This window comes from Augochlora pura, chromosome 3 (assembly GCF_028453695.1).
Source record: "Augochlora pura isolate Apur16 chromosome 3, APUR_v2.2.1, whole genome shotgun sequence".
Lineage (NCBI taxonomy): Eukaryota > Metazoa > Arthropoda > Insecta > Hymenoptera > Halictidae > Augochlora > Augochlora pura.
In genome coordinates this window covers 4793495-4814544 of record NC_135774.1, presented here as the reverse complement: position 1 = coordinate 4814544, position 21050 = coordinate 4793495, and the positions used below count along the sequence as shown (strand labels likewise).

At 38.4% G+C, this 21050-nt stretch overlaps 1 protein-coding gene across 7 annotated transcripts in view; it reads right to left on the bottom strand.

The window, feature by feature from the left end:
- Positions 1–21050, bottom strand: part of Rdl (Resistant to dieldrin) — a 189172-nt gene that overhangs the window by 59519 nt on the left and 108603 nt on the right. For 4 of the 7 annotated variants that reach the window (XR_013493768.1, XM_078177412.1, XM_078177414.1 and 1 more), the window contains exon 3: positions 15349–15416. Coding sequence is in view for 6 of the 7 variants with exons in the window: in XM_078177412.1 (XP_078033538.1) it covers positions 15349–15416 (68 nt within the window). In the remaining variant the exon portion in view is untranslated. Of the gene's footprint in view, positions 1–9090; positions 9159–15348; positions 15417–21050 lie in introns of all 7 variants that reach the window. The other 3 variants (XM_078177413.1, XM_078177415.1, XM_078177417.1) reach the window with 1 other exon arrangement.

Here is a 21050-nt window from a genome sequence, read left to right as displayed (position 1 = left end):
ATCGGTTCTCTGTTCTAATATCTAGGTGATCGAACTCTGTGGACTTGGAAACAGTGGGATCTGTAAGCACTCGGATTTTCAACGTAAATTCCACATAACACCTGCGTTTGCATCGTATATTTCCATCTCGACTTTTATCGAGTATCGATAAATCATTTCCAGAAAACACCTACTGCTAAATACGTGAAAGACGGTAGATGCACGATCCGAATGTTGATAGTAATCGCAATGGTATCGGATTTTACGATTCTTAATGCTTCGAAACTTTAATGGCACCTGTCTTTTCTGGTTCATTGTTTGCTCTATTTTTTATTTAAACTATCGCTGTTGTAACGTTGTATTCTTATTTTACAATTCAACTGCAGATGATGGTGGCAGCGTATACGAGAGTTCTAAAACTTTCTGTTTCGGTTACCTAATCTAAATTCTAAACTCATCGATAACAGAAGCACGCAATACAAAAATATAAACATAGAAAGCGGAACCGGTTACTGTGGCGTGGCCAGTCGCTGTGCCTTTGGCTTGTTTTCGAGCCTAACTAACTTTATGTTTGTAGAATAAACTTTTTTATTCAAAAACGGACGAAATAAAAGAATAAAAAAATGTAATATGTCTTATTCGATAAATATAAAGTTAATTACGTCTAAAAACAAACCAAAGACACCGCAGTTGGATCACTCTAGAGTAAAGTGCTGCTCACGTGGTTCAGTCCGATATATTTACACGCACGATACGTATCGCGAAAATGATTTTTCTATAAATGGAAGCTACGGAAACGGTCGCCATCTAGCACACGAATTTGCCAACGGCGAGTGCAAAGTAGCGAATACTGCGCGATTCCATCGCCGATAAATAACGATTGCAGCTATAAATCCGGCCGTTACGCCGTGGACTCGCATTCTTTTCTCGCGATGCGCGAATCTATGATTGTAATATTTTCTTTTTTTCGGAGCGAGTTTTTAAACCGTTCGCGTTGACAAAAATTTTATGACCGTAGCGAGCACGCGAAACTTTATGAAATTTCGGTGATCGTTATAGGTGCGAAATTTTGCCTCAGAGGTCCATGGAACTTTTCGAATAAACTTGGACATTCTACAACTCCAATAACGGCTGACACTCGGCTCGACGTTGGTGGAAGGATTTCAACCCCCGGCAAACGCTTGCCCACTCTTATCGACCCTGTGTATACGTAGGCGTGATATTTTTCTGACGTTTTCAACACGTCCAAGCTAAATAAATATGCGATTTCATTTGATTGTATCACGAAAACGCCGTTTTCAGGTCGAACCCACACTCCCGTCCATACGTCCATCGGTGGACTGCGGAATTTTATACATTTTGTCGCGCGCGGAAATGTCGGGAAAACTGCGACACACAAGACCGAGTTTAATGCAATTTCACTTCACTTTGATCGGTTTCAACGAAATTGTATATTTGCGGTAACTTCTACTGTCTACTTGTCAGCAAATATGGAACAAGGATGAAATGGTCTCATTAAATCTTGTAATGAGTTAGGTTCACAGATTACACGTGTGAATTCCATTTCTGTGCTTTGCAAACAATTTCAATTCTTAACTACTGCGGTAGATTCTCAAGCTTTTTTTATTTTCTGCAGTGAAATTTGAATTTCTTATTGTATTTGAGTGAGTTCACTCCTGTATATATTTTATATTTTTGAATTCGTAGTAAAAATGGTTAAACGAAACACAGAACAATGAGGACACAAGGAGAATTTACAAACAGCGTTACATTACTATCGCTGAATTGACATCATTACAAGATGAATAATGTATTTGTTTAATTTTTATTTTGTATAATCGATACAATTTTTATTTTACATAAAGGTTTACAATCTAGTAATGAATATAACAAAACTAGTTTGTATTAACGTTCAATGTATCATTGAATGTAACAGAAAGATTTGTTACGCTACTGTTTATGAATTCGTGATACAATTATGAATCCTTTTATTAAAACATTCATAGAAAAAATTACGATTCTATTGATTAATAAATTTTAGTGATCCATTTTTATTGTAAAAGAACCATTGTTTACTACAATTTAACACGTTAAGCGCCATATCAGTCACCGGTGACTGATAATATACTTACTGTTTGGACCGTGTTAATCACCGGCGATCAAAAATATAATATTTAAAAAATTATATTCTTCTACATAAATAAATTTTAAATAATTTTGTGATCATAGAAGAATGTACCCAAGTATTACTTGTTACCGAAAAATATTTTAATAAGTATTTAATTCGCAGGTTTCACAAAATATTATAACGCCGGCTAGGCGAAAAAAAAGCACAAACATCTAAAATCTAAAAATTTATTTGATAACGTTTATTAGTTGGAGAAAGGCTAGAATGAAACAGTAATAACAAATTCCATTATCGTTGCGATAGTTTTCTATTCGCTTTTACTGTTTCATGGAAGACATTTTTGGTGTGAAATTATTATTTTGCAATGAATTTGTCGACAGTAATCTCAGTCTATTCAAAGTCAGTTTCGGGAGCCAAATCGTTTCCTCCATTATGTTTCCATTATCAGAGCGTAGAAGCGTTTGCCGTTGCGAGGTTCTGTATGCGGATAATGTGAAACTTATGTGACTCATTTTACGGAAAATTCTATAGCGCTTTTTCAAATACAACGTTGCTATTAACATTCCGCTCTCTTTAAACAAACTTCTACTATCTCCTATCTCCGTGCTTTATATTCGTGCTTTGTTTTAGATTCGTTTATGGATTATAATGCAAATCTAAACTTTGCGTTATTTTACTTTTTCAATATAATTACTACTTCCCAAGCGAATTGTAATTCTGTCTGTTATGGGAAGCTGGTACGAAGTTTAATAAAATTACACTTAAATCGATATTACAAAATATAATGGAACAGGTAGTTACGAAACTGCAATCCGGAAAATCGATTAAAACTTTTGTAAATAGGTAAAACTGGAAATATATCGTGCTTTTCTGTGAAATTAACATGTTTATGGTTGACTGCACCTCGAAAATGGGTCGAAAGGAACGCGAAATTGTAAATACCATTTCGGGAAGAAATTTTTCATTGATCCCGTTATGCGAGTTTGACGGCGTTAATTCTCGTTCGTTTATTACAGCAAATGAACAACGTCGAGTATCGGGATAATCGTAACTCGGGAGCAAAGCGATACGTCTACTTCATTCTTTTTTCCATCTCTTCAGCTCTCGAAGTTCGCCCTTAAAGCTTGAATGTTACACAACGTATTCTACTGTTCGATATCCGGTATTTTTTTATCGTTCACCGAGATGCTCATCAATGAGTTAGTCAGACTCAATTACCATCGTATTCTCCGCAGCGATATGTACACGGAGTTGTTTGTTATTAATTGGGGGATCCGTAGCGGGCGCAAGTGGTTTCTGACTCGAGTTCAAAAAGCGACATTAATTAATTAAAGTGGGCTCGAAAGTATCTCCGTCGTTACGCGGCACTGATGTCACTTTGGACGAATGTTATCATGGCAGGAAGCTTTGCCTCGTTTGGCGAGTCTCCAGCTGCAATGTTACGTTAGACATCTAATCTCTCGTTCCTGTAAATTTTTTAATTCCATTCGTTTTTGTCACGTCTCGCTCCTCGATCTTTGCAGAAAGAGAAATTGCAATTGCTATTCTCTAGCACTATCTGTATTACGCTAGCTTTTTGTCTATTCCTTATTCTTGGTTGACATTGATTGCAGGTAGCTATACTGTTCAGATATTATTTGTTATTAATTTTATTTTACGAAATTTGTCAACCTTTTCTGTTTATTCAAGTCATTTGGAATGTTTAAATAATTGTTTTAAGAAATAATTAAATACTACTTGGACTACTTCCTTTTTAAATTTATTAACTAGGTGCTTTATTTTTTTGTTTTATTATTCATTTCTTCTTTTAACAATTTCAGTGATTCTAAGTCTTTTGAACATTTAAAATATTAAACTTTACTGAGATGTTATTCATATTAATTGTTATTAGATTTTACATTTTGTATTGCTTGCCAATGTATTGCAAAGTAATTGTAACTTTATATTAAATTTGCAACGGTTTCCATCTTTAAAATGATTCAGGTATTTATTACCTGTGTTCTGAAGGTTAGTACAAGGTGTAAAGTTAATAAGATTACCTTCTACACGTATAGATAAATACACATATTTCATATTTTACTTCAATTATTCTGATATACGAGATTCACGATTTCCAAAGCTTGATGACTTTAGTTCGATCACGTTATTCTTCCGACAACTTTTGTTAATGAGGTACAAAGTAACGCTGTAAGTAACGTTAGATGCGTTATACTTAATCCTTTCACAGTCTTAGACGAGGTATTTATTACAACGGTCTTTCTCTGTTCCATTTAGAAACGAGGTAACTCGTAGTCTCCTTTTATTAAAATATTTCGTGGGGGTTTAACATTGTATTTTAAATCATACGAATCTTACTCTCTTCTTGCAATAAATATTTTCAGTGTTACACAAAATTTTCTTTGCATAAGTTATACCACTTAGGGTCAAATCGAAGCTCAAAATGATAAAGTATTGTCTTTGTAATTATAATAGTGATATTTCACATACAGCTGCAGCTAAAGAAAAATAGCTGAGTGAATGCAGTGGACTAAATAATTGTTTGCACATTCAGTGTTTTTCGAGTAATAGTGTGAAAGAATATTATAGCGTATTGATAAAGTTTTTAATACTCCGGCACACGTATATTAATGCATGTACGTTTAAAATCGGTAATGACTCTATCGATAATTTACTGTGCAAAAATAACACGAGTAATTCAAACGTTTTGTGGTAAAAAGGTATTTGGAGATTGATAACTGGTATAGTTACTGAACATTTCAAGCAGGTATTTTATATGGAAAGTAACAAAGAATCAATTTGTAAATACTAAGGGCTTATTCGATCTTCTGTATTTTCAGATTACAATTCATTAATTCTTCTTTTAACTATTTTAGTATACACACTGATAAAGAATAGTTTATTTCTCACGATTTAAAAACACCCTCTTTAGATAATAAATACATTATCATTGCAAAAACAATTGTTGTTGCTTTTCTTATTACGTTTTATCTCATGGATCATCGATATGAAAATATTGTTTCAACCACCGGATTTTGTTTTACTGTTATCATTTTTGCACGAACAATTCGCGTTTCCAAACAGTGCATGTTCTCCCTACCTGCAATGAAATATTGAAAAGTCCAGATTGTATCAATGCACCATTCTACAGCCAAAATGCTTTAAAAAGAAAATACGAGCGCACGAATACTCGTCGGATTCACTGCAGCCCATTCAATAAAATGCTAGGCAAAGAAAGAAAGAATGCGTTTCGTTTGAAAATAAAACGAAATAAATTCGGTTGATACCTCGTCCAGGAATATGAAAGGGTTAAGGGCGCTTTGTAGCAGTTTCTTAGCGATAAGCGTCCGCCTAACTATAGCTTAGAGAACAGGTTAACGAAACTGTGTTACTGAAGCGTTCCAAAGCAGAAGCCAGCTCGTAAGCGAATGGAAAATGAAAAACAATGAGACATAGACAAAGAAGAGTGAATATGTATATAGAGAGAGAAAGAGAGAACGAGAGAGAGAGCGAGAGAGAGAGAGAGAGAGAGAACGAATGAAAGACAGAAAGAAAGTGAGTGAATAAGTAAGAAAGAAAAGGAAAACAACGCAGTCTGTGTACGACCAATGACGGAAGGCGAAAAAGGCTCGTACGAGGACGCGTTCCGGCCCAACAAATTGCATTGTGCTCTGTTTTGCGCCTCGACGAGTGGCTAGTCCGTGTGTACGCGTGCCCATATCTCGCGACACAGCGTGGATTTTCATGTGCGCACGATTACACAAGCCCACCCACGCACGCATTCGTGCCACCATCCGCGCATAAACACGCACGCACTTTCACACACAGATAAAAAGATAATACTTCAATGTGTACGGCGTAATAGTGATTCATAGCGACCAGAAGCGTACTGCACACACTGACAATGATACAGCTCATATAGGTGTCGGTATTTATACCTATAATTATAAGAAGTATATATATAAGTTGTATATATATTATATATATATCTACAAACAATGTATTTGCATATGATATCTTGACTGTAGTCGCAACGTCGCACGAGCTATAGTACTCTCTGTTTCTAATGCGATCGTCGTCGGCTGGCCAGAGGGAAGTAAGGATGTGCGGGTCACGGTTTTCTCTTTGTTCATCAAAATTGTTCTCATGGTCTTTCTTTCACCACAGTTCGCATCTTTTTGATCTTTGCCGTTCGTTTACCGGAGACGTCGTTCGTTTGACAAATCGCGACGTCCAGATCTACATGGAAAAGTGGCAGCACGGAGCAAAAGGATGAAGAGATAGCTACCAGCCCGCAGCGTCTCGCGAGATTCCTCGCCGATGCGTGCTCGCTGTCTCGTAGGAAGAGATGAAACGGGTGTGGCAAATTGAAGGGAAGATTGGCTTCTTTGCACCACGGCCGGGACAAGTTTCTGTGCGAGCGATCGCCGGCGATGTTTCGACTTGTCCGGCAACGGAATAGCAACGGGACAGGAAGCAGGATAGAGGGAAGAGAGGGAAGAGAGGGAAGAGAGAGAGAGAGAGAGAGAAAGAGAGAGAGAGAGAGAGAGAGAGAGAGAGAGAGAGAGAGAGAGAGAGAAAGGAAGGACATATCGTGGAGGCTCGCCAACGGATATAAAAATCGCGAGTCACGTCCCAGGTGACAGTGTCGACTTGATTTGGTTTCCGCACAGGGCTCAACACCTGGGGTCCAGTCTCATACATTCAGCTCCAAACTCGTTCTCTGGAATCCGATTGATCGCCGAGCTCCTTTTCTACGGTTTCACGAGGAATTCCGTATTCGCTTTCGTACGAAACAATTCTTTCCTTTTTACGACTTCGATTCGCTGTTTCGAATTTCGAGAATCACCAAGGCGTCGTGTACGCGACCCGAAGGAGCGTCGGTCCAAGATCACGGTAATTTCAGATCGACAGAGATTGATCCAGCATCGGTTTGAAACTGATTGCAGACACCGGAACAGATACCTTTGAACACTACAGGAGTATACGCAATACACAATACGCCATATAATTACGCTATATACGTATCTTAAATATTCAGAAAAAAAACATATACAGTATATATATATATACGTACATACGTATGCAATATATCGGGTATACGAGAAATATATATGTAGGTATATATATATATGTGTATACACACATATGTATATATGTATATCGTACGTGAGGCTGTGTACACGCTTATATACGTATACCACTATAGAAGTTACGAAGAATACGTGTACGTCTACGCGTATATATGCGTGCCTCCAGCGTATGTGCGGCCTGCGGTGCTCGAATTGCGATTCCACCCCCTAACTCGGCCAAGTACGGTTCGCGTAGAATTTTCATGTCGGTGTTTTGTAAACGGGAGGCATCGTCGCACGTAATTTCTGGCGATAGAGGCGGCAGAGGCAGCGGCGGCTCTCTCCGTTCGATATCGTAGCACGTCCCTGCCATCGAGAGCCGAGTATGTTTGAAACACGCTCGGCTCACTTTTATTCCTCGGCTCGTAAATCCCTTCTACGCGATAAAACGAATCGCCGGAAAACGATATTGCGGGTGGGACAACCGTAAAAAGCGTTAGAGCGGATTGCCGCACGGTCGAACGCATTTTTCGGTGGCCGGGTTCGTCACCTCCCGTCGCTTTTTGCGGTACGTTTTCGTTTACCGCCCCCGCGTGCACCGCCTCCGCCGCCGCCGCCGTCGCCGTCACCCCCGCGCCACATCTCCTTTTCCCGTTCTGTTGACCTGTCGTCGCCGATTCGAGCATCGCGGGTAGGGCCATGCAACAAGAACATCGCAAATCGAATTAAACGAGTCAACCATAAACCATAAACGAAGTGGACAAGAATATATCTTGCGAAGACTGTGGAACGTAGCAAGGTTCCCTTGTAACAGTTCAGCCAACCAAACAGCTGTGACGAGCTATAAAAACGTAGGTTAGTAGGCCATCCGTGTAGTGTACGTAGTGTGGTATGCTGGTATACGTGGCATCTGTACTCTCGTGTACATAGAAACGCGCGCATGTAGATGCAAATTGTCATGTATGGGGGTGTCTCGGTCCGTCTGAGCACGAGCGTTTGTGTGTTTGCTGTGTTCCGTGTGAATGTGTGTATACGCCAATATGCCCCTTGCTGCCAACATAAATATCGCGAGCCGCGCATTGCCTGCGGGTCCCCTGGCGCGCATTTTTTCGCGTTCGCTAGTCGAGGATTTCCTCGAGACTTCCAATCGACGAAGGAAATGCTTCAATTTTGACCATTTCGCGGCGCACAAACGAACCGGCGGTGACTCGAATCGTCCGAATACCTCCGCGACGTAGTTACCGGTCCCCGATCACCGAATTCCATTGGATTCGCTCGAAGAACGAAGTGGTAACTACATGAATATTCAGCCGAATATTTATTAGAGTTACGTGCTCTTGCGCGCGCGCACGCGTTACCGACGCGACCGGCCCCCTCGCTTCCCGCCCTTCGATCGAATGTTGTTCTTTCGAATTTTGCGCAGGCTTATGAATATTCACGGAAGGGACCACACACGCGCGCGCACACGTCGTCCGATAATCGTGAAACAAACAATCGGAAACAAGTGGCATAGTGGGAGGATGAATCGGCGCGATCGGGATGCTGATTCTTTTGCTCGGATGTCGCGGCCAACACGATTAATTCATGATGATTGGCGTCGATCGATCGCTTCGGCGCGGTGATTCGATCCGCGAAAGACGTTATGGAAAATGAGAATGAGAAATAGACAGAAAGAGAAAGTGTGAACGAGAGAGAGAGAGAGAGAGAGAGAGAGAGAGAGAGAGAGAGACAAAGAAAGAGAGTGAGAATGAAGAGTAAGATTGCATTTTGCAGCGATTCCTCTCATTGAAACGGTGTGAAAGATGGGGTTCTCAGGGTTACCCGTCGATACGAACGATTCGTAGGGAAGAAAGAAATGATCGAAAACGGCTGTCGATTGTGAGTTCTGTATGAGTTTGAGAATGCAAACTGTACCATCAACACTTCGGACACGGAGCTGATGCTGAGGACATACATGGTGACGCCGACCTCCACTGGTGGACCTGCAATCAACAAAACCATCCGGCCTTGGTCGCTCTGATTACCCGCTAGTTTCTATGTTTCCGTACATGTGACAGGTAGATTTGTACGTAGACAAGAACCTTATACAGTTCGTGGCTCACCCCTGACTCACGGATGGAAGTATGCCTTCGTCGAGTTCGAGAGAAATTTAATACGGGCACCTATTACAGAAGCGTAGGTGTTCAACGCGGCAAGCGTACTCGATCGAACCATTCAACGAGCAGAAACCTTTACTAGCATTTTTGAAACATTATGTTCGACTATATTTGCAAAGAAAGCACGAAAGTCAGGGGTAAAATGCAAGCGTACAAGTCGAAGAGAGCTCGCACCCTGCACGGAACCAAATCAACAGCACTCGTCGGCCACGTTGCTTTCCGAGCTAGAAGAATTATTCATACTTGACTCGTTATATATATATATAATCCTTAACTATTATATATATATCCATATATATGTATGTATATACATGTATACGTGAATACGTATACATATATGCATGTATATTACATTATATGTGCCTGTAAGCATATATGATAAATATGTACATATATGTATATATTATATTATATGTACACATATGCATATATTATATTATATCTACATACATGCATATATTATACTATATATACACATATGCATGTGTACATACTCGGTGTCTCAGAACCTTCAGATCATCTGGAAGGGGGGGATTCCTAACGTAATTTGAAGTAACCTTTTCCTTAGCGAAAATGTTAGTTGCGTCTTCATGAATGAGTGTATTAGCGAATGATATGAACTAATTAAAGAGCGAGAACGAAAAGAGCTCCGCCTTGGCGGTCACTTCCGTGTCACGTTAGCTATCGCACCAGCTGTATTCGCTCTGTGATTGGTCTGCGGTTTTCGTTAATAGCTCGTGAACAAACTCGTAACCAACATTTTTGCTCAGAAAAATGTTATAACAAATCACATCAGAAGCCACCTCTTTTCGAGTGCAATCGAAATTCTGGGGAACTCTGTATTACATGTATATATATCCACCCATCAGAGTCACGTAACAAGGTGACTTTACCTTATTCAACTATCATCATTTCTTTCGTTTTCGTTCGTACCACTCATTTCTTGGATGTTTCTCGTTACAGATTTCCCTTTTGTAACGATTCTCGGTCTCTTGTTCCGACGGCCACCGTTACTAGTCGAGCATCGTGTTTATTCTAATTGGCATTGCGCTAGTAACACCCGTGTGTCTACGTGCGTATGCGTCACGAGACGTTCAGACCCGTGTACCGTTTGACATTTCACGTTCCCCGGTCTGGTCCCTCTCGTTTAATGTTACCTGTTCCACTCCCCTGATCGGCCTGCCGGTTCTCGTTTGTTCTCTCGTTTCGTAAACGTAATAGTAATCGCTATCTCAGATCTAAACTCGTGAAACGGTAGAACTAGTTCAGAGAAACACATCGCTAAATTGCTGTCATTGTCACTGCGATCGTCGATTCCGGGCGAATCTCATTGCTCGCGGATCGGATTTTCCAAACAATTCAATTCACCGACCGAAAGCTATCGAACGGACGTGTTTTGTCTTTCGGTTCTAGTTTTTTTTCTTTACGATTCTTTTCGTGTTTCCAGTACGTTGTCATTGAGACACGTGGAACCGGGGTCTTTCTCGAGTTCGAAAAAAGAAAAAAAACGAACGTGTGATACGTGCGGTGTCAGACACAGGGGGTTCGGGGCTTGGGGTTGGGATGGTTCGTGGAGGTGAGAAGGTATCGTGGTCGTGAAGGTATTGTGATGGCGGTGGTGGGTGAGTCTCGAGGGGCAGGGTCGACAGGGGGCTTTTCGGGCGGAATAAAATATAGAATAATAATAATTGTAAGTGGTGGCAGGCGGGCAGCCCATCTCAGCAACCGCGGCATAGCAGCTAGCGTCTAAAAATGGTCTAACGGGACGGTCGTGCGTATGTTAATATCCAAAATTGAACAAGATACTATTGTTCTACTACAGAGGAAACAAAAGTGTTCGTTCGAGTCGTCGTTCCGGACAATAGAGCAAACCACGCTTCAGACAGCATAGGCTAATAAAAGTAACAAGCAGGAGACAGTGAAATATATATATGTAATATAGCAAAATGTAAAATATATATACATATATATATGCTTATAGTATGAGATATTATACGTAACATGTACATATATATATGTATATATATTTGTCTACACTCGGAAAAATGTAAGATCGAGAATGATTAGTGGCCGTTCAGAGAATAGTATCGTCAACGTGACGTATAGAGATTCGATTAGAAATTAAGTGAGATATAGATAGAACGTGTGCCTTTCTATTAACTATATAATGCGTGTACAGATACAAACCATCTGCCTACTATGTACTATACACGAACCAGACGACTGTAGCAAGAATCTACAGAAATTTTTATCGTTCCTCATCTCCTCTGCTCCTTCTTTTTCGGTATATTATTTTTTCTGAGTGTAGCCTACGAGTTTTTGTGAGCACTTTTATCGTTTCACACACGCGAAATAGTACTTTGTCCATTTTTGGTTTAGTGTTGTTCTGATGGAGTATCGTGTTGCGGTTTCCGCGTGTCGTGTACTAGTGTCGTTCCCTGTTCCATGCACGCGCATCATTATTCTAACATTAATACGAGCCTCTAACATTAACGTCAATACCATGGCGGCCAGGCGAATTATAAAGGATCGTATCGAATCGATCGGAGCCCGTAACTACCGACGAGTATACTTCCCTGGTATAACATATTTTAAGCATAATCAAGGTTAAACTTTACTTTTACGAATATACATAAAAAAGCCAATAATCTTATTCCACTACCGAGTTTAGAAGAATCCGTAGATTCACAGGCAACAGGATATTTTGTTGTATCTTCGTTATGAGAAATTGTTTATAAGATACTTGAAACAGTTTTCATTCGTACAAACGTATGCTCTCAAATCGACGAAAGTTTACTCCGATGCCGCTTAATTAAATTGATTAATGTACAGGACAATGTACCGCTGGCGATGTTCACAGTACAATTATATAGATCACATTCATAGTACATTTATATCTATCGATTACTTAGGTATTAGTTCATTAAAATAATGACAATAAAATGTTTAGCAATAGCGTCAGTTATATCTTTCACCGTATTTTCAATTGTTTTGCGTAATTTAAGATTGTATTTGTTACAATTGTATTATGAAAGTTTATGGAAATTTCCATTTTCATAGAGAAACTTGGAACTTATTGTATCAAGTGTCATTGAATTTCCTGCAATGTTTTGACAGCTATAAACAGCGTGAACTGCTATCAAAAATTCTTCGAGCCTTTTATGAACTACAGACGTTTAATGTTCCTCAGTCTAGAAACGCCGTTGTAATTGGATTCATTTCTGCGTGGAGAACGCTCGTTAGTAATATGTATTTGAACGAAAAGCCCGTGAGTTTGAATATACTTTGTTCTCCTTGATTGTCAGTTGCTGTCCGATTAGAGATGCTACGCGTTGTGAAAATGAAAAACTGTTGGGATAACTGTCTGAACAAATAATCGAGGAGAAACTGGGACAGGCATCGAGATACTAGAACTACAATAAATATATCGCGAGACAGTTACGCAAGGCAAATGTATCACCGAATTTCAATTCTTTATTTGCAGGTGACAATTCGAGCAACCTGTACCTAGATTATTCTATCTGAAATTTCATTATTTATAACACAAAACAAGTCTATTACAAACGGTTTAATACATTTAAACGTTTTCTTTCTTTTCTTTGGCGTCTAGTTGCATTATACTGTTTCTTTGAAATTTTCACTTCGATAAATTATTTCATATAATATTTACGGTTTAGTTCACGGTTTGGAAACTATACTTTTTATGTTTTTTTTTTATACGTTTGGCAGTCTAGATATTCCTTTATAGAAAAATATATTGGCTAACTTTCTTGATTTAAGCATAGATTAGTAGAACTGGTTACTTTTTTAATCGTTTAATTTTTAATAAAAAAAAATTGTAATATGTTCCGTTGGATAAATATGAAGTTAATTATGCTCGGAAAAAAATCAAGGGTACAAAAGTTTATAAATCATAAGATGACTAACGAGAAATCCAAATAAATCAGTTTGGTCGTTTCTATTCGGTTCGGTGTGATACATATTTATTATAAATCTATTAGCTATCTGCCACGTTATTTAGACGCTAGCATTATGGTTCGTCTTGTCACCAAAGAACGTTTAACTCGTTGACCCGCGGACCAAAATAGGCGACGTGCTCGACGTCGATTAGTTTACTCGAATTGAAACGTATAGCGGCCAATGAAAATTTCGTCGATTTAAGAGCATCGATTCGCGTCCCGTCGCAGACCTTGCCAAGAAATTGGACACCGAGCCGGGGTGGAAGGGCTGCTCGAAGAGCGACGGTCCGATCGTAATCGTGTTACGCGATTGTCGCGGTTCCAGGCGTTCTCGCGAAACGAAGAGCAGATCAAAGGAGCACACAGCTCGGGGCGATGCGGTTCTGTGCACGGCAACCGAACTAATTTCATCGAGGAAGCGGCAATCGGCCCTCGACACGTACGATCGAGCGACGAACAGCCCCGGGACAAGTCCTCCTTTTCCCTCCTCGATCGAGCCAGATTAAACCTGTGAATTTCCTGTGGTCGGGCTGCAATTAATCGATTATCTTCCGCACGCCTCGAACCGATCGATCCTGTCGAGCATTGTTGCGCAATCAGCCGACTCCTATCCGAAAAGTAATCCGAGGGATTCTGTGAAAGTTACGGTGCAATATGCGCGATTCTGACAAAGACTAGTCTTGGCGCGTCTAGTCCCAATCGGCATAAGGCTCACCGAGAACATTGGCTCACAGTTCATTCCGTTCGTCTTCGAAACTCACGAATATATACTAACCAACTGATTTTAATCAAACTTATGAATAGTACGAAGTTCGAGATAATATCCGACTCGTCTTCTTTTATCGGCGATCGCTCCAATATGCAAGTAAAAAATAGATTTCAAATTAGCAAATCACGCTTGGTCGTTTATCTTCACGGAAACGTTCGACAGAAAGTTTTCTCAACATTCAAGTCGTCGTGTAAACAGAATTGTTTGAAATTCATTAATTCGAAAAATGTTTTGAAAATAACACTTCTTGCAAAGTTCATTCAACGTCGCTTGATCATCAATGCTTCCAAAAACTTCGTATATACTTTATACAAAAATATCTAAAAATGTTATTTGCCATAACTATTTTTCAAGTTACGAGTCTCTTGAGAATCCATTTACGCGGTTGCAATCAAGAATACATGGAGCCCGCGCACACTTCTGTCTTGTACGATTAAAAGTACCGGAAGTAAACGATCGAGCATACCTTGCGAATCCGTCTTTCATTACCGTTGCCTGCATACGAATGATGGTCGTTAAAAATGCATACTCGTCGGTTATTTATCGAAGCATTCTGTTACACGTAAGCTTGGGAAAAATCGGAAGAGGTTACTCGAGTAACAGCCCTCGTTGCTTACACTCCAATATTCCATTGGTAGAATGCGTATATACCGTGCGAGCCGCCCTTGCATTCTATCAATAGAAAATGGAAGTCGGTGCACGTGTGCGGGCGCAGACTGAATTAAATGAACCGAGAGCGCGTGTTTAGCGATCTCTTCAAAGCTCCGAGCGACGTTCCCAAGAACGGCTCGTTTCCGGGGTTGCTTGAAAAATATCGGGAAAGTAGCGATCTTCAATCTTTCGCGAATATTATGCCACCGGAACGGAATATCAAAGAGAGCTGGGGAAACTATATCGCGTTTCTGTGCGCGTGCATGCATCATCCTGTGTTGGTGTGTGCGCGGCCGCGTGTACGTCGTGTGCTGTTGTATATTCTCTGTTACATATTGAAATGGGTGTTCTTTTGTTTGTTTAACTGTGTGGCGGCACGCGCGCGTTTCTGTACGTTATATGTATGGTATGGTATGGTATGTGTGTGTGTTTGTGCGTGTATGTGTTTGCAGAGTGTCGGTATGTACATGAGATCATGGATATAACGATTGACGGCAATCGTTCTGTCAAAATACACGGGCACTAAGAATTGGTTGCTCGGGCAAAGGGGTGGGGGATGTTTTAAGTCGAACGATCGGAATGATTAATAAAATCGATTTTCAGCGTTTAATGACTGAGTAAGACCTAGAGGTAGTACCATTTTCACTTCGGATAGCGAGCTGATACTCAAGACGTACATGGTGACGCCGACCTCGACAGGAGGACCTGAAATCGAAGGTTAGTAAGACTGAGTCGGCCGTTTCCGGCCGCGGACAAGTTACACGATGGGGTGACTATGGCTTTTTTTTCACTGATCGTTAAATTACTCTCATTCTCATTACTTTCTAAATACATAGCTTGTTTACTTTTATTCTGGTTTATTGTTCTTTTTTTCATGAATTTACTGTGAGTGGAATGTCATGGTATATTTTTTTAAGTGGTATCGCTACGTCGGATGGATCGCTGAAAGTGGTAATTAGTCTCGATTAGAGGACTACAAATTGTCGTCTTTTTTTTTTCTCGTTCTTTCGGAACGTGTGGTTCGACGATGGTACAGTTACCAGGCTCTTATTTATTATTTGGATCCAGTGCTGTAACGTTGATCGTCGCGTGAATCTCGGTTAAAGTTGCTCGATTATGATAGTAGTAATCGCTTGTCGCTTCCTGAGAAATTGTACCCAAAACAGTACAAAGTCCTTTTGAAAGTGCGAGATCATTTATAGGGTCAGCTGCGTATGGGTATTTATGAAAGTTGAAATAATCTTAAATTAGTTATAATGAAATCTTTAGTGGTCCCGTGTTAGCGATCCTGAAAATTTTGTAGTAACAAAGTGAGTGATCTCTTAATGTACTCCAAATCAAGCCGTGTAAACACTTAACGAACCTTGAAGTATCGAACAATAAATAAATAACAAAATTGTAACAATGTAGTTTATATCACGTATGTATATTTAATAAGAATAATAGTACAAATATTTTGTTTGTTTATTGTTGTATTTACTTTCTTAATGATAATCGCATATTGTCAGTACTGTATGATTTTTTATTGTATTACTCTCTATGACAAAAACTTCACACAGAGTGCGGTTACAATGCGGTTGATAGTAAAAATGATAGAAGAATATTCTCGTGCAAATATTAATTTAGCACGTAAAATAAATGTTTATTAAAAAAAAGTAACATTTAAAATTTATTCAATTTTTTGTATATACAATTCCTCAAAAACAATATATTCCGATCGAATACCTCACTCAAATATGTACTCAACGCTCGACGAATATTTAAATTCAATTTTCTCGAAAATGGAGCTTCCTGCCCGAGGTCAAAGGACTCTTTTAGATTGCAGTATTAAAATTAAAATATCTCCAATATGTATGGGTTTCCACATAAATTGATTAATAGTTTATGCTCCCGGCACATTCGGCTCGATTTCATTTGAAAGGAGGCCCATGTTTTTAATTAAATACTTTTTCAATCATACGCCACCGAATTCAAAGTAAACTTTTCCCTTTTTCAATATCAACATTGATACAATTTAATTTAATAAAATATTTGAACACGACAGTTATATGCACATTCGACGATTTAAAATATATATGACCTCTTCAAAGTATTTATTTTTACCGAATGTACTTTTCAAAATATTCGTATCATTTTAGTTTCAATTAGAGATTCATTTATAGAGATCTATTTTATTCTACTTCTAGGCAGGATATGGTATAACATTCTATTGGTACTCATTACATGAAACAAAAATTTGCAATCTTGAAAGTACCACAATTGCAGTAAAACTGTATTTACATCAGCTCTGCTTGTATGAATTAAATTTTAGTAGCACCGGGTTAACTTAGTTCCATCCTAAACTAAATCCTTTTATATGAATGTGGCATCCTATTATATGAACGGATAATTTTAGTCAGTGATGGGAAACGAATGGATTCTTATTATGTGAACCCATTTATTTGTCAACAGGTTCATATAAATGTAGTTCTACTGTACAGCAGTCTGAACGTGTAGGGTTAAACAAGTTGCTCTGATTTCACCTGTCTTATATGGACGTTAGTGTAACAGTGTAACAGTCCCTCGTGTGTCAAATTGACACTGTCGTAAAGAGTCAATATGATGAGGGTCAAACAATTTATTTTAATAAATATTTTATTAAAAATAAAAAATGATGATAAATTGCTTTTTACCCTTATCAAAGCGAGCACGGTATCAATGAAATTTTCAGCACGCATATAAGTACACAGTCTTACAAAATGTATTGTTTAAATTTTCGTCATAGCTCAGATATGAAAGTTGTCATTAAATAATAACAAAATTAAAGAAACATATTTTAATCATCGTGCAATAAACTAGTTCCTCTAGCATTTCTAAAAAATTCAAGCGTGTTGCTCCAGTTTTTAAACAATTAGGTTTCTCCTAAAAATAGCAGAATAATACACTCTAAAGCTTGAAAATAATGCCAAATTAACACAAGGAACAAATAACATTTAATCACATGTTAACCTTTCAGCTTTGGACGACGTGTATACACGTCAAAAGGAAATGGTAATTTTAAATTTTATAACAAAAATACTTCTCCTACGTTTTAGGTTGATATGCTTGTGGTTAAATATTCATAAATGACGCACATCTTAGAATAATTCTAGAACAACTTGTCGAGAGAAGCCGCACCCAATGTGATTGATGAAACACATACAAATTGATCTCAAAAATAGATCGACGCAGCTAAGTGGTTAACAGGGTCTTCATGCACTCGTGATTCCCATCCTGTGCAACTGTCGATGTTTCGGTGTGGTGATTGGGGTCGCGGTAGGCATGGCCAGAAGTTTGTCAGGTGGAGAAGAAATGTTTGACGCCCAAAAGAGTTCGGGAACGAAATGAGAAATAAGGCCGAGTGATTCTGGCCGAGAGAAAAGAAGAAGAAAGGACGCGGGCGGGCGTTCTCGCGATAAAGTTGACTCGTAAACAACGTCGCTGCCAGGGGCATCGCGCGCCACAACGCCGATATATCTTCATTTCCATTTCTGGGATGTTTTTAAAACCCTATAGCCGGCGAACGTCCCATATGGGACACATATTTCACAATGACGGCCCCGCGTACACGTTGCAAAACGCAACGAACGGACGTGGTATCGAGTTAATTGAAATGCGTTGGTATGACTTGCCTCCGCCAGCCAATCGCCCGTGAGAAAATGCCTCGAACAAAAAAAAAACAACCGAATGGCGCACGTTGCTCGAAACGAGCCGGACGAAAAAATTCATCGGAATTGCATCGGTTCGCCGAGACCGTAATTTTTAAAGTCGATGTTTCTACAACTTTCGGCTGCACCAATGAATTGAGGTGAGGCATGTTGCGACACGTGACAATATGTTAACGAGTTTTGTTCGGTTGTTTTTATCCCACGTGGATTCATATACGGCGTCGTAGTATTCGGCCGTTTAATCAACTTTAATAAATGGAATATGAATGTTATAGTGATGTAATCATTTTTTTGGCGAATCAGATGGTTATTTAATAAACTGTCATCATAGAGAAACAAAATTGTATAATATACATAACTGTTGACAACGTATGAAATCAGTTATTGTCAATAATTATGTATATATATGTGCACTACGGATTCGTTATTATTAAATAAATATATTTAATATCATGATTATAATATTTACTGTAGGATGTAAGAGTATCCTGCAACTCAAATTATCTAAAGCTGCATTTTACGTTATTTATATGTATACAGGACGATCGATACTCGTTGCACAATCAGAATGTAGATGATTTTATACAAAGAAATAAACTATCGTAAATAAACTATCGTAATTTCTTTTGGAGAATCAATTTTGACAAAATTATTATTTATTGCTTGTCGCAAGTATTAACAGGAATATTATGTAGAGAATATTAACCATTTAAATTTAAAGCTTTAATAAACGTGGGTCGTTCCGGTGTCTTTTGTCTAACTACAAACTGTTCCTATTCCACATGCCTGGTCATTGATCTGGCTATACTACTTGCTTGACTATGGGGAAGATCTGCCTTACGTATTTGACCATAGATCTTCCCTCCTTTAATTATCTCAGCATGAAGAACCTCTGTTTCCCTAACCACAGATCGCTCTTATTTTACTGCTTTGGTCTTAACGTTTTGCCGACCGGTAATTCGGCCGTGAATATTTATGTCATTTATAACATTAGCATTGAACGATATTTATTTTATCTAATATTTATATCTAATATTGTATCTAATATTTGAAAAGTTACATAATAATATGGAAGCCCACAGTAGTAAAATCTAACACTTTTACTTGAATAATAGATAACAAATTATTAGTTGCAATGACTTTCGATTCACAGGCTACTGATCGGAGTAAAAAACCGATTTATAGGCTACCGGTCGATACAGTGTTAAGTCAGCTAAATCTATTAGAACGTTTTCTCGTTTTATAACGGATAACTAACAAAACTTACGTGTACCATTTTATGTCTTTCGTTCACTTCAATCTACTGGCATTTATTTAAACAGCTTTCAAACGTATACCGATTAATATCCTTGCAGTTTTACCAGTTTAATTTTTATTAATATACATGCAGTATTAATCTTGTGTTCTCAAATTTATATTTCTACTTTTTTAGAAATTCATATGTATTATACAATGCAATTCCCATACAGAGTCTTTTCTGTAAGCTTGGCAGATAAACAATGTCGTAAATTCTTCTTTTGTGCGACCATAGATTTTAATAGTAAGTTGTTCCTGTTTTATTTGCCTGATTATAGATTATTTTAGGTTACTGTGCTGATAGCAAGATAATGTTTGTAAGTGACAGTATTCAATCTTGAAAGACCGAATATTAGAATATTAGAAGTCAATCTGTTTGTCGTAGACTGTGTTACAGGTATTTTAGAAATCTTAACAGTATTTTTACATTGGCAAGATGAGGCATTTTATATGGATAAATTTGAATATCAACTTGGATAATATTTAAATAAAGGGTTGTTGTAACATTGAATTTTCCTACAATAACGAATCAATTTTTGATCAAAACGAATGAATTCTTGATGGAATAGAAATTCAGTTTCAGTTAAAAAAAAATAGTTCCATTTTGATAAAATATGTTTTTTGTATTGTTACATTTATCCATTGTTCGTTCATATGTAACGACGAATAACATTGTATTCGTATAACGATTGTTACTTATTCTTGGGCAACAGATAATTTCTCGACAAATAAAATCACAATTTCTTATCCAGGAATAAATCTGAAGTTTGTATTGATTTCAAAATAAAATTTTGCGTCGAATTCCTCAAAATTTATTCAAATGACTTGGCAAAACACTGGGCCATATGATCTACATTCTTTTATACATTAGAGGGACTATTTTACTAGACAATTCCTAATCAAATTGTTTCAATCATTGCAATTAGTTCGAGAAACAAAAGAAAATATAATTATAGTTCTCAATTTGTCTTGCAAACACTTTTTCAGTCGTTGTCTAGGAAACTAGTCTTCTTAACACATTGTTGACTAGGAACGTTATATGACGTCTTTCGATAACCTAATGTAATTGACGAAGTATTATACATGTAGGATCGGGTTTTAGGTGATTGACTCCCGCAATATCGCAATGTCTTAATAACGAAAAAAGCAACTTTATTAATAGAATAAAATGTGAAAGATATAGGTACAAAAACGAAATACAATTATTAGCTATTCACCGCAGCTACGACCGATCACAACTGAGGATCGCTTCGGCGATCCTCTCCGCGTTACCGCTGATCGCTTTCCTTTGTTTTTTTCCGCCGAGCGCAACACCCGGCCATCCACCAAGTCACCGCGCTCGCGACATCCTACATAC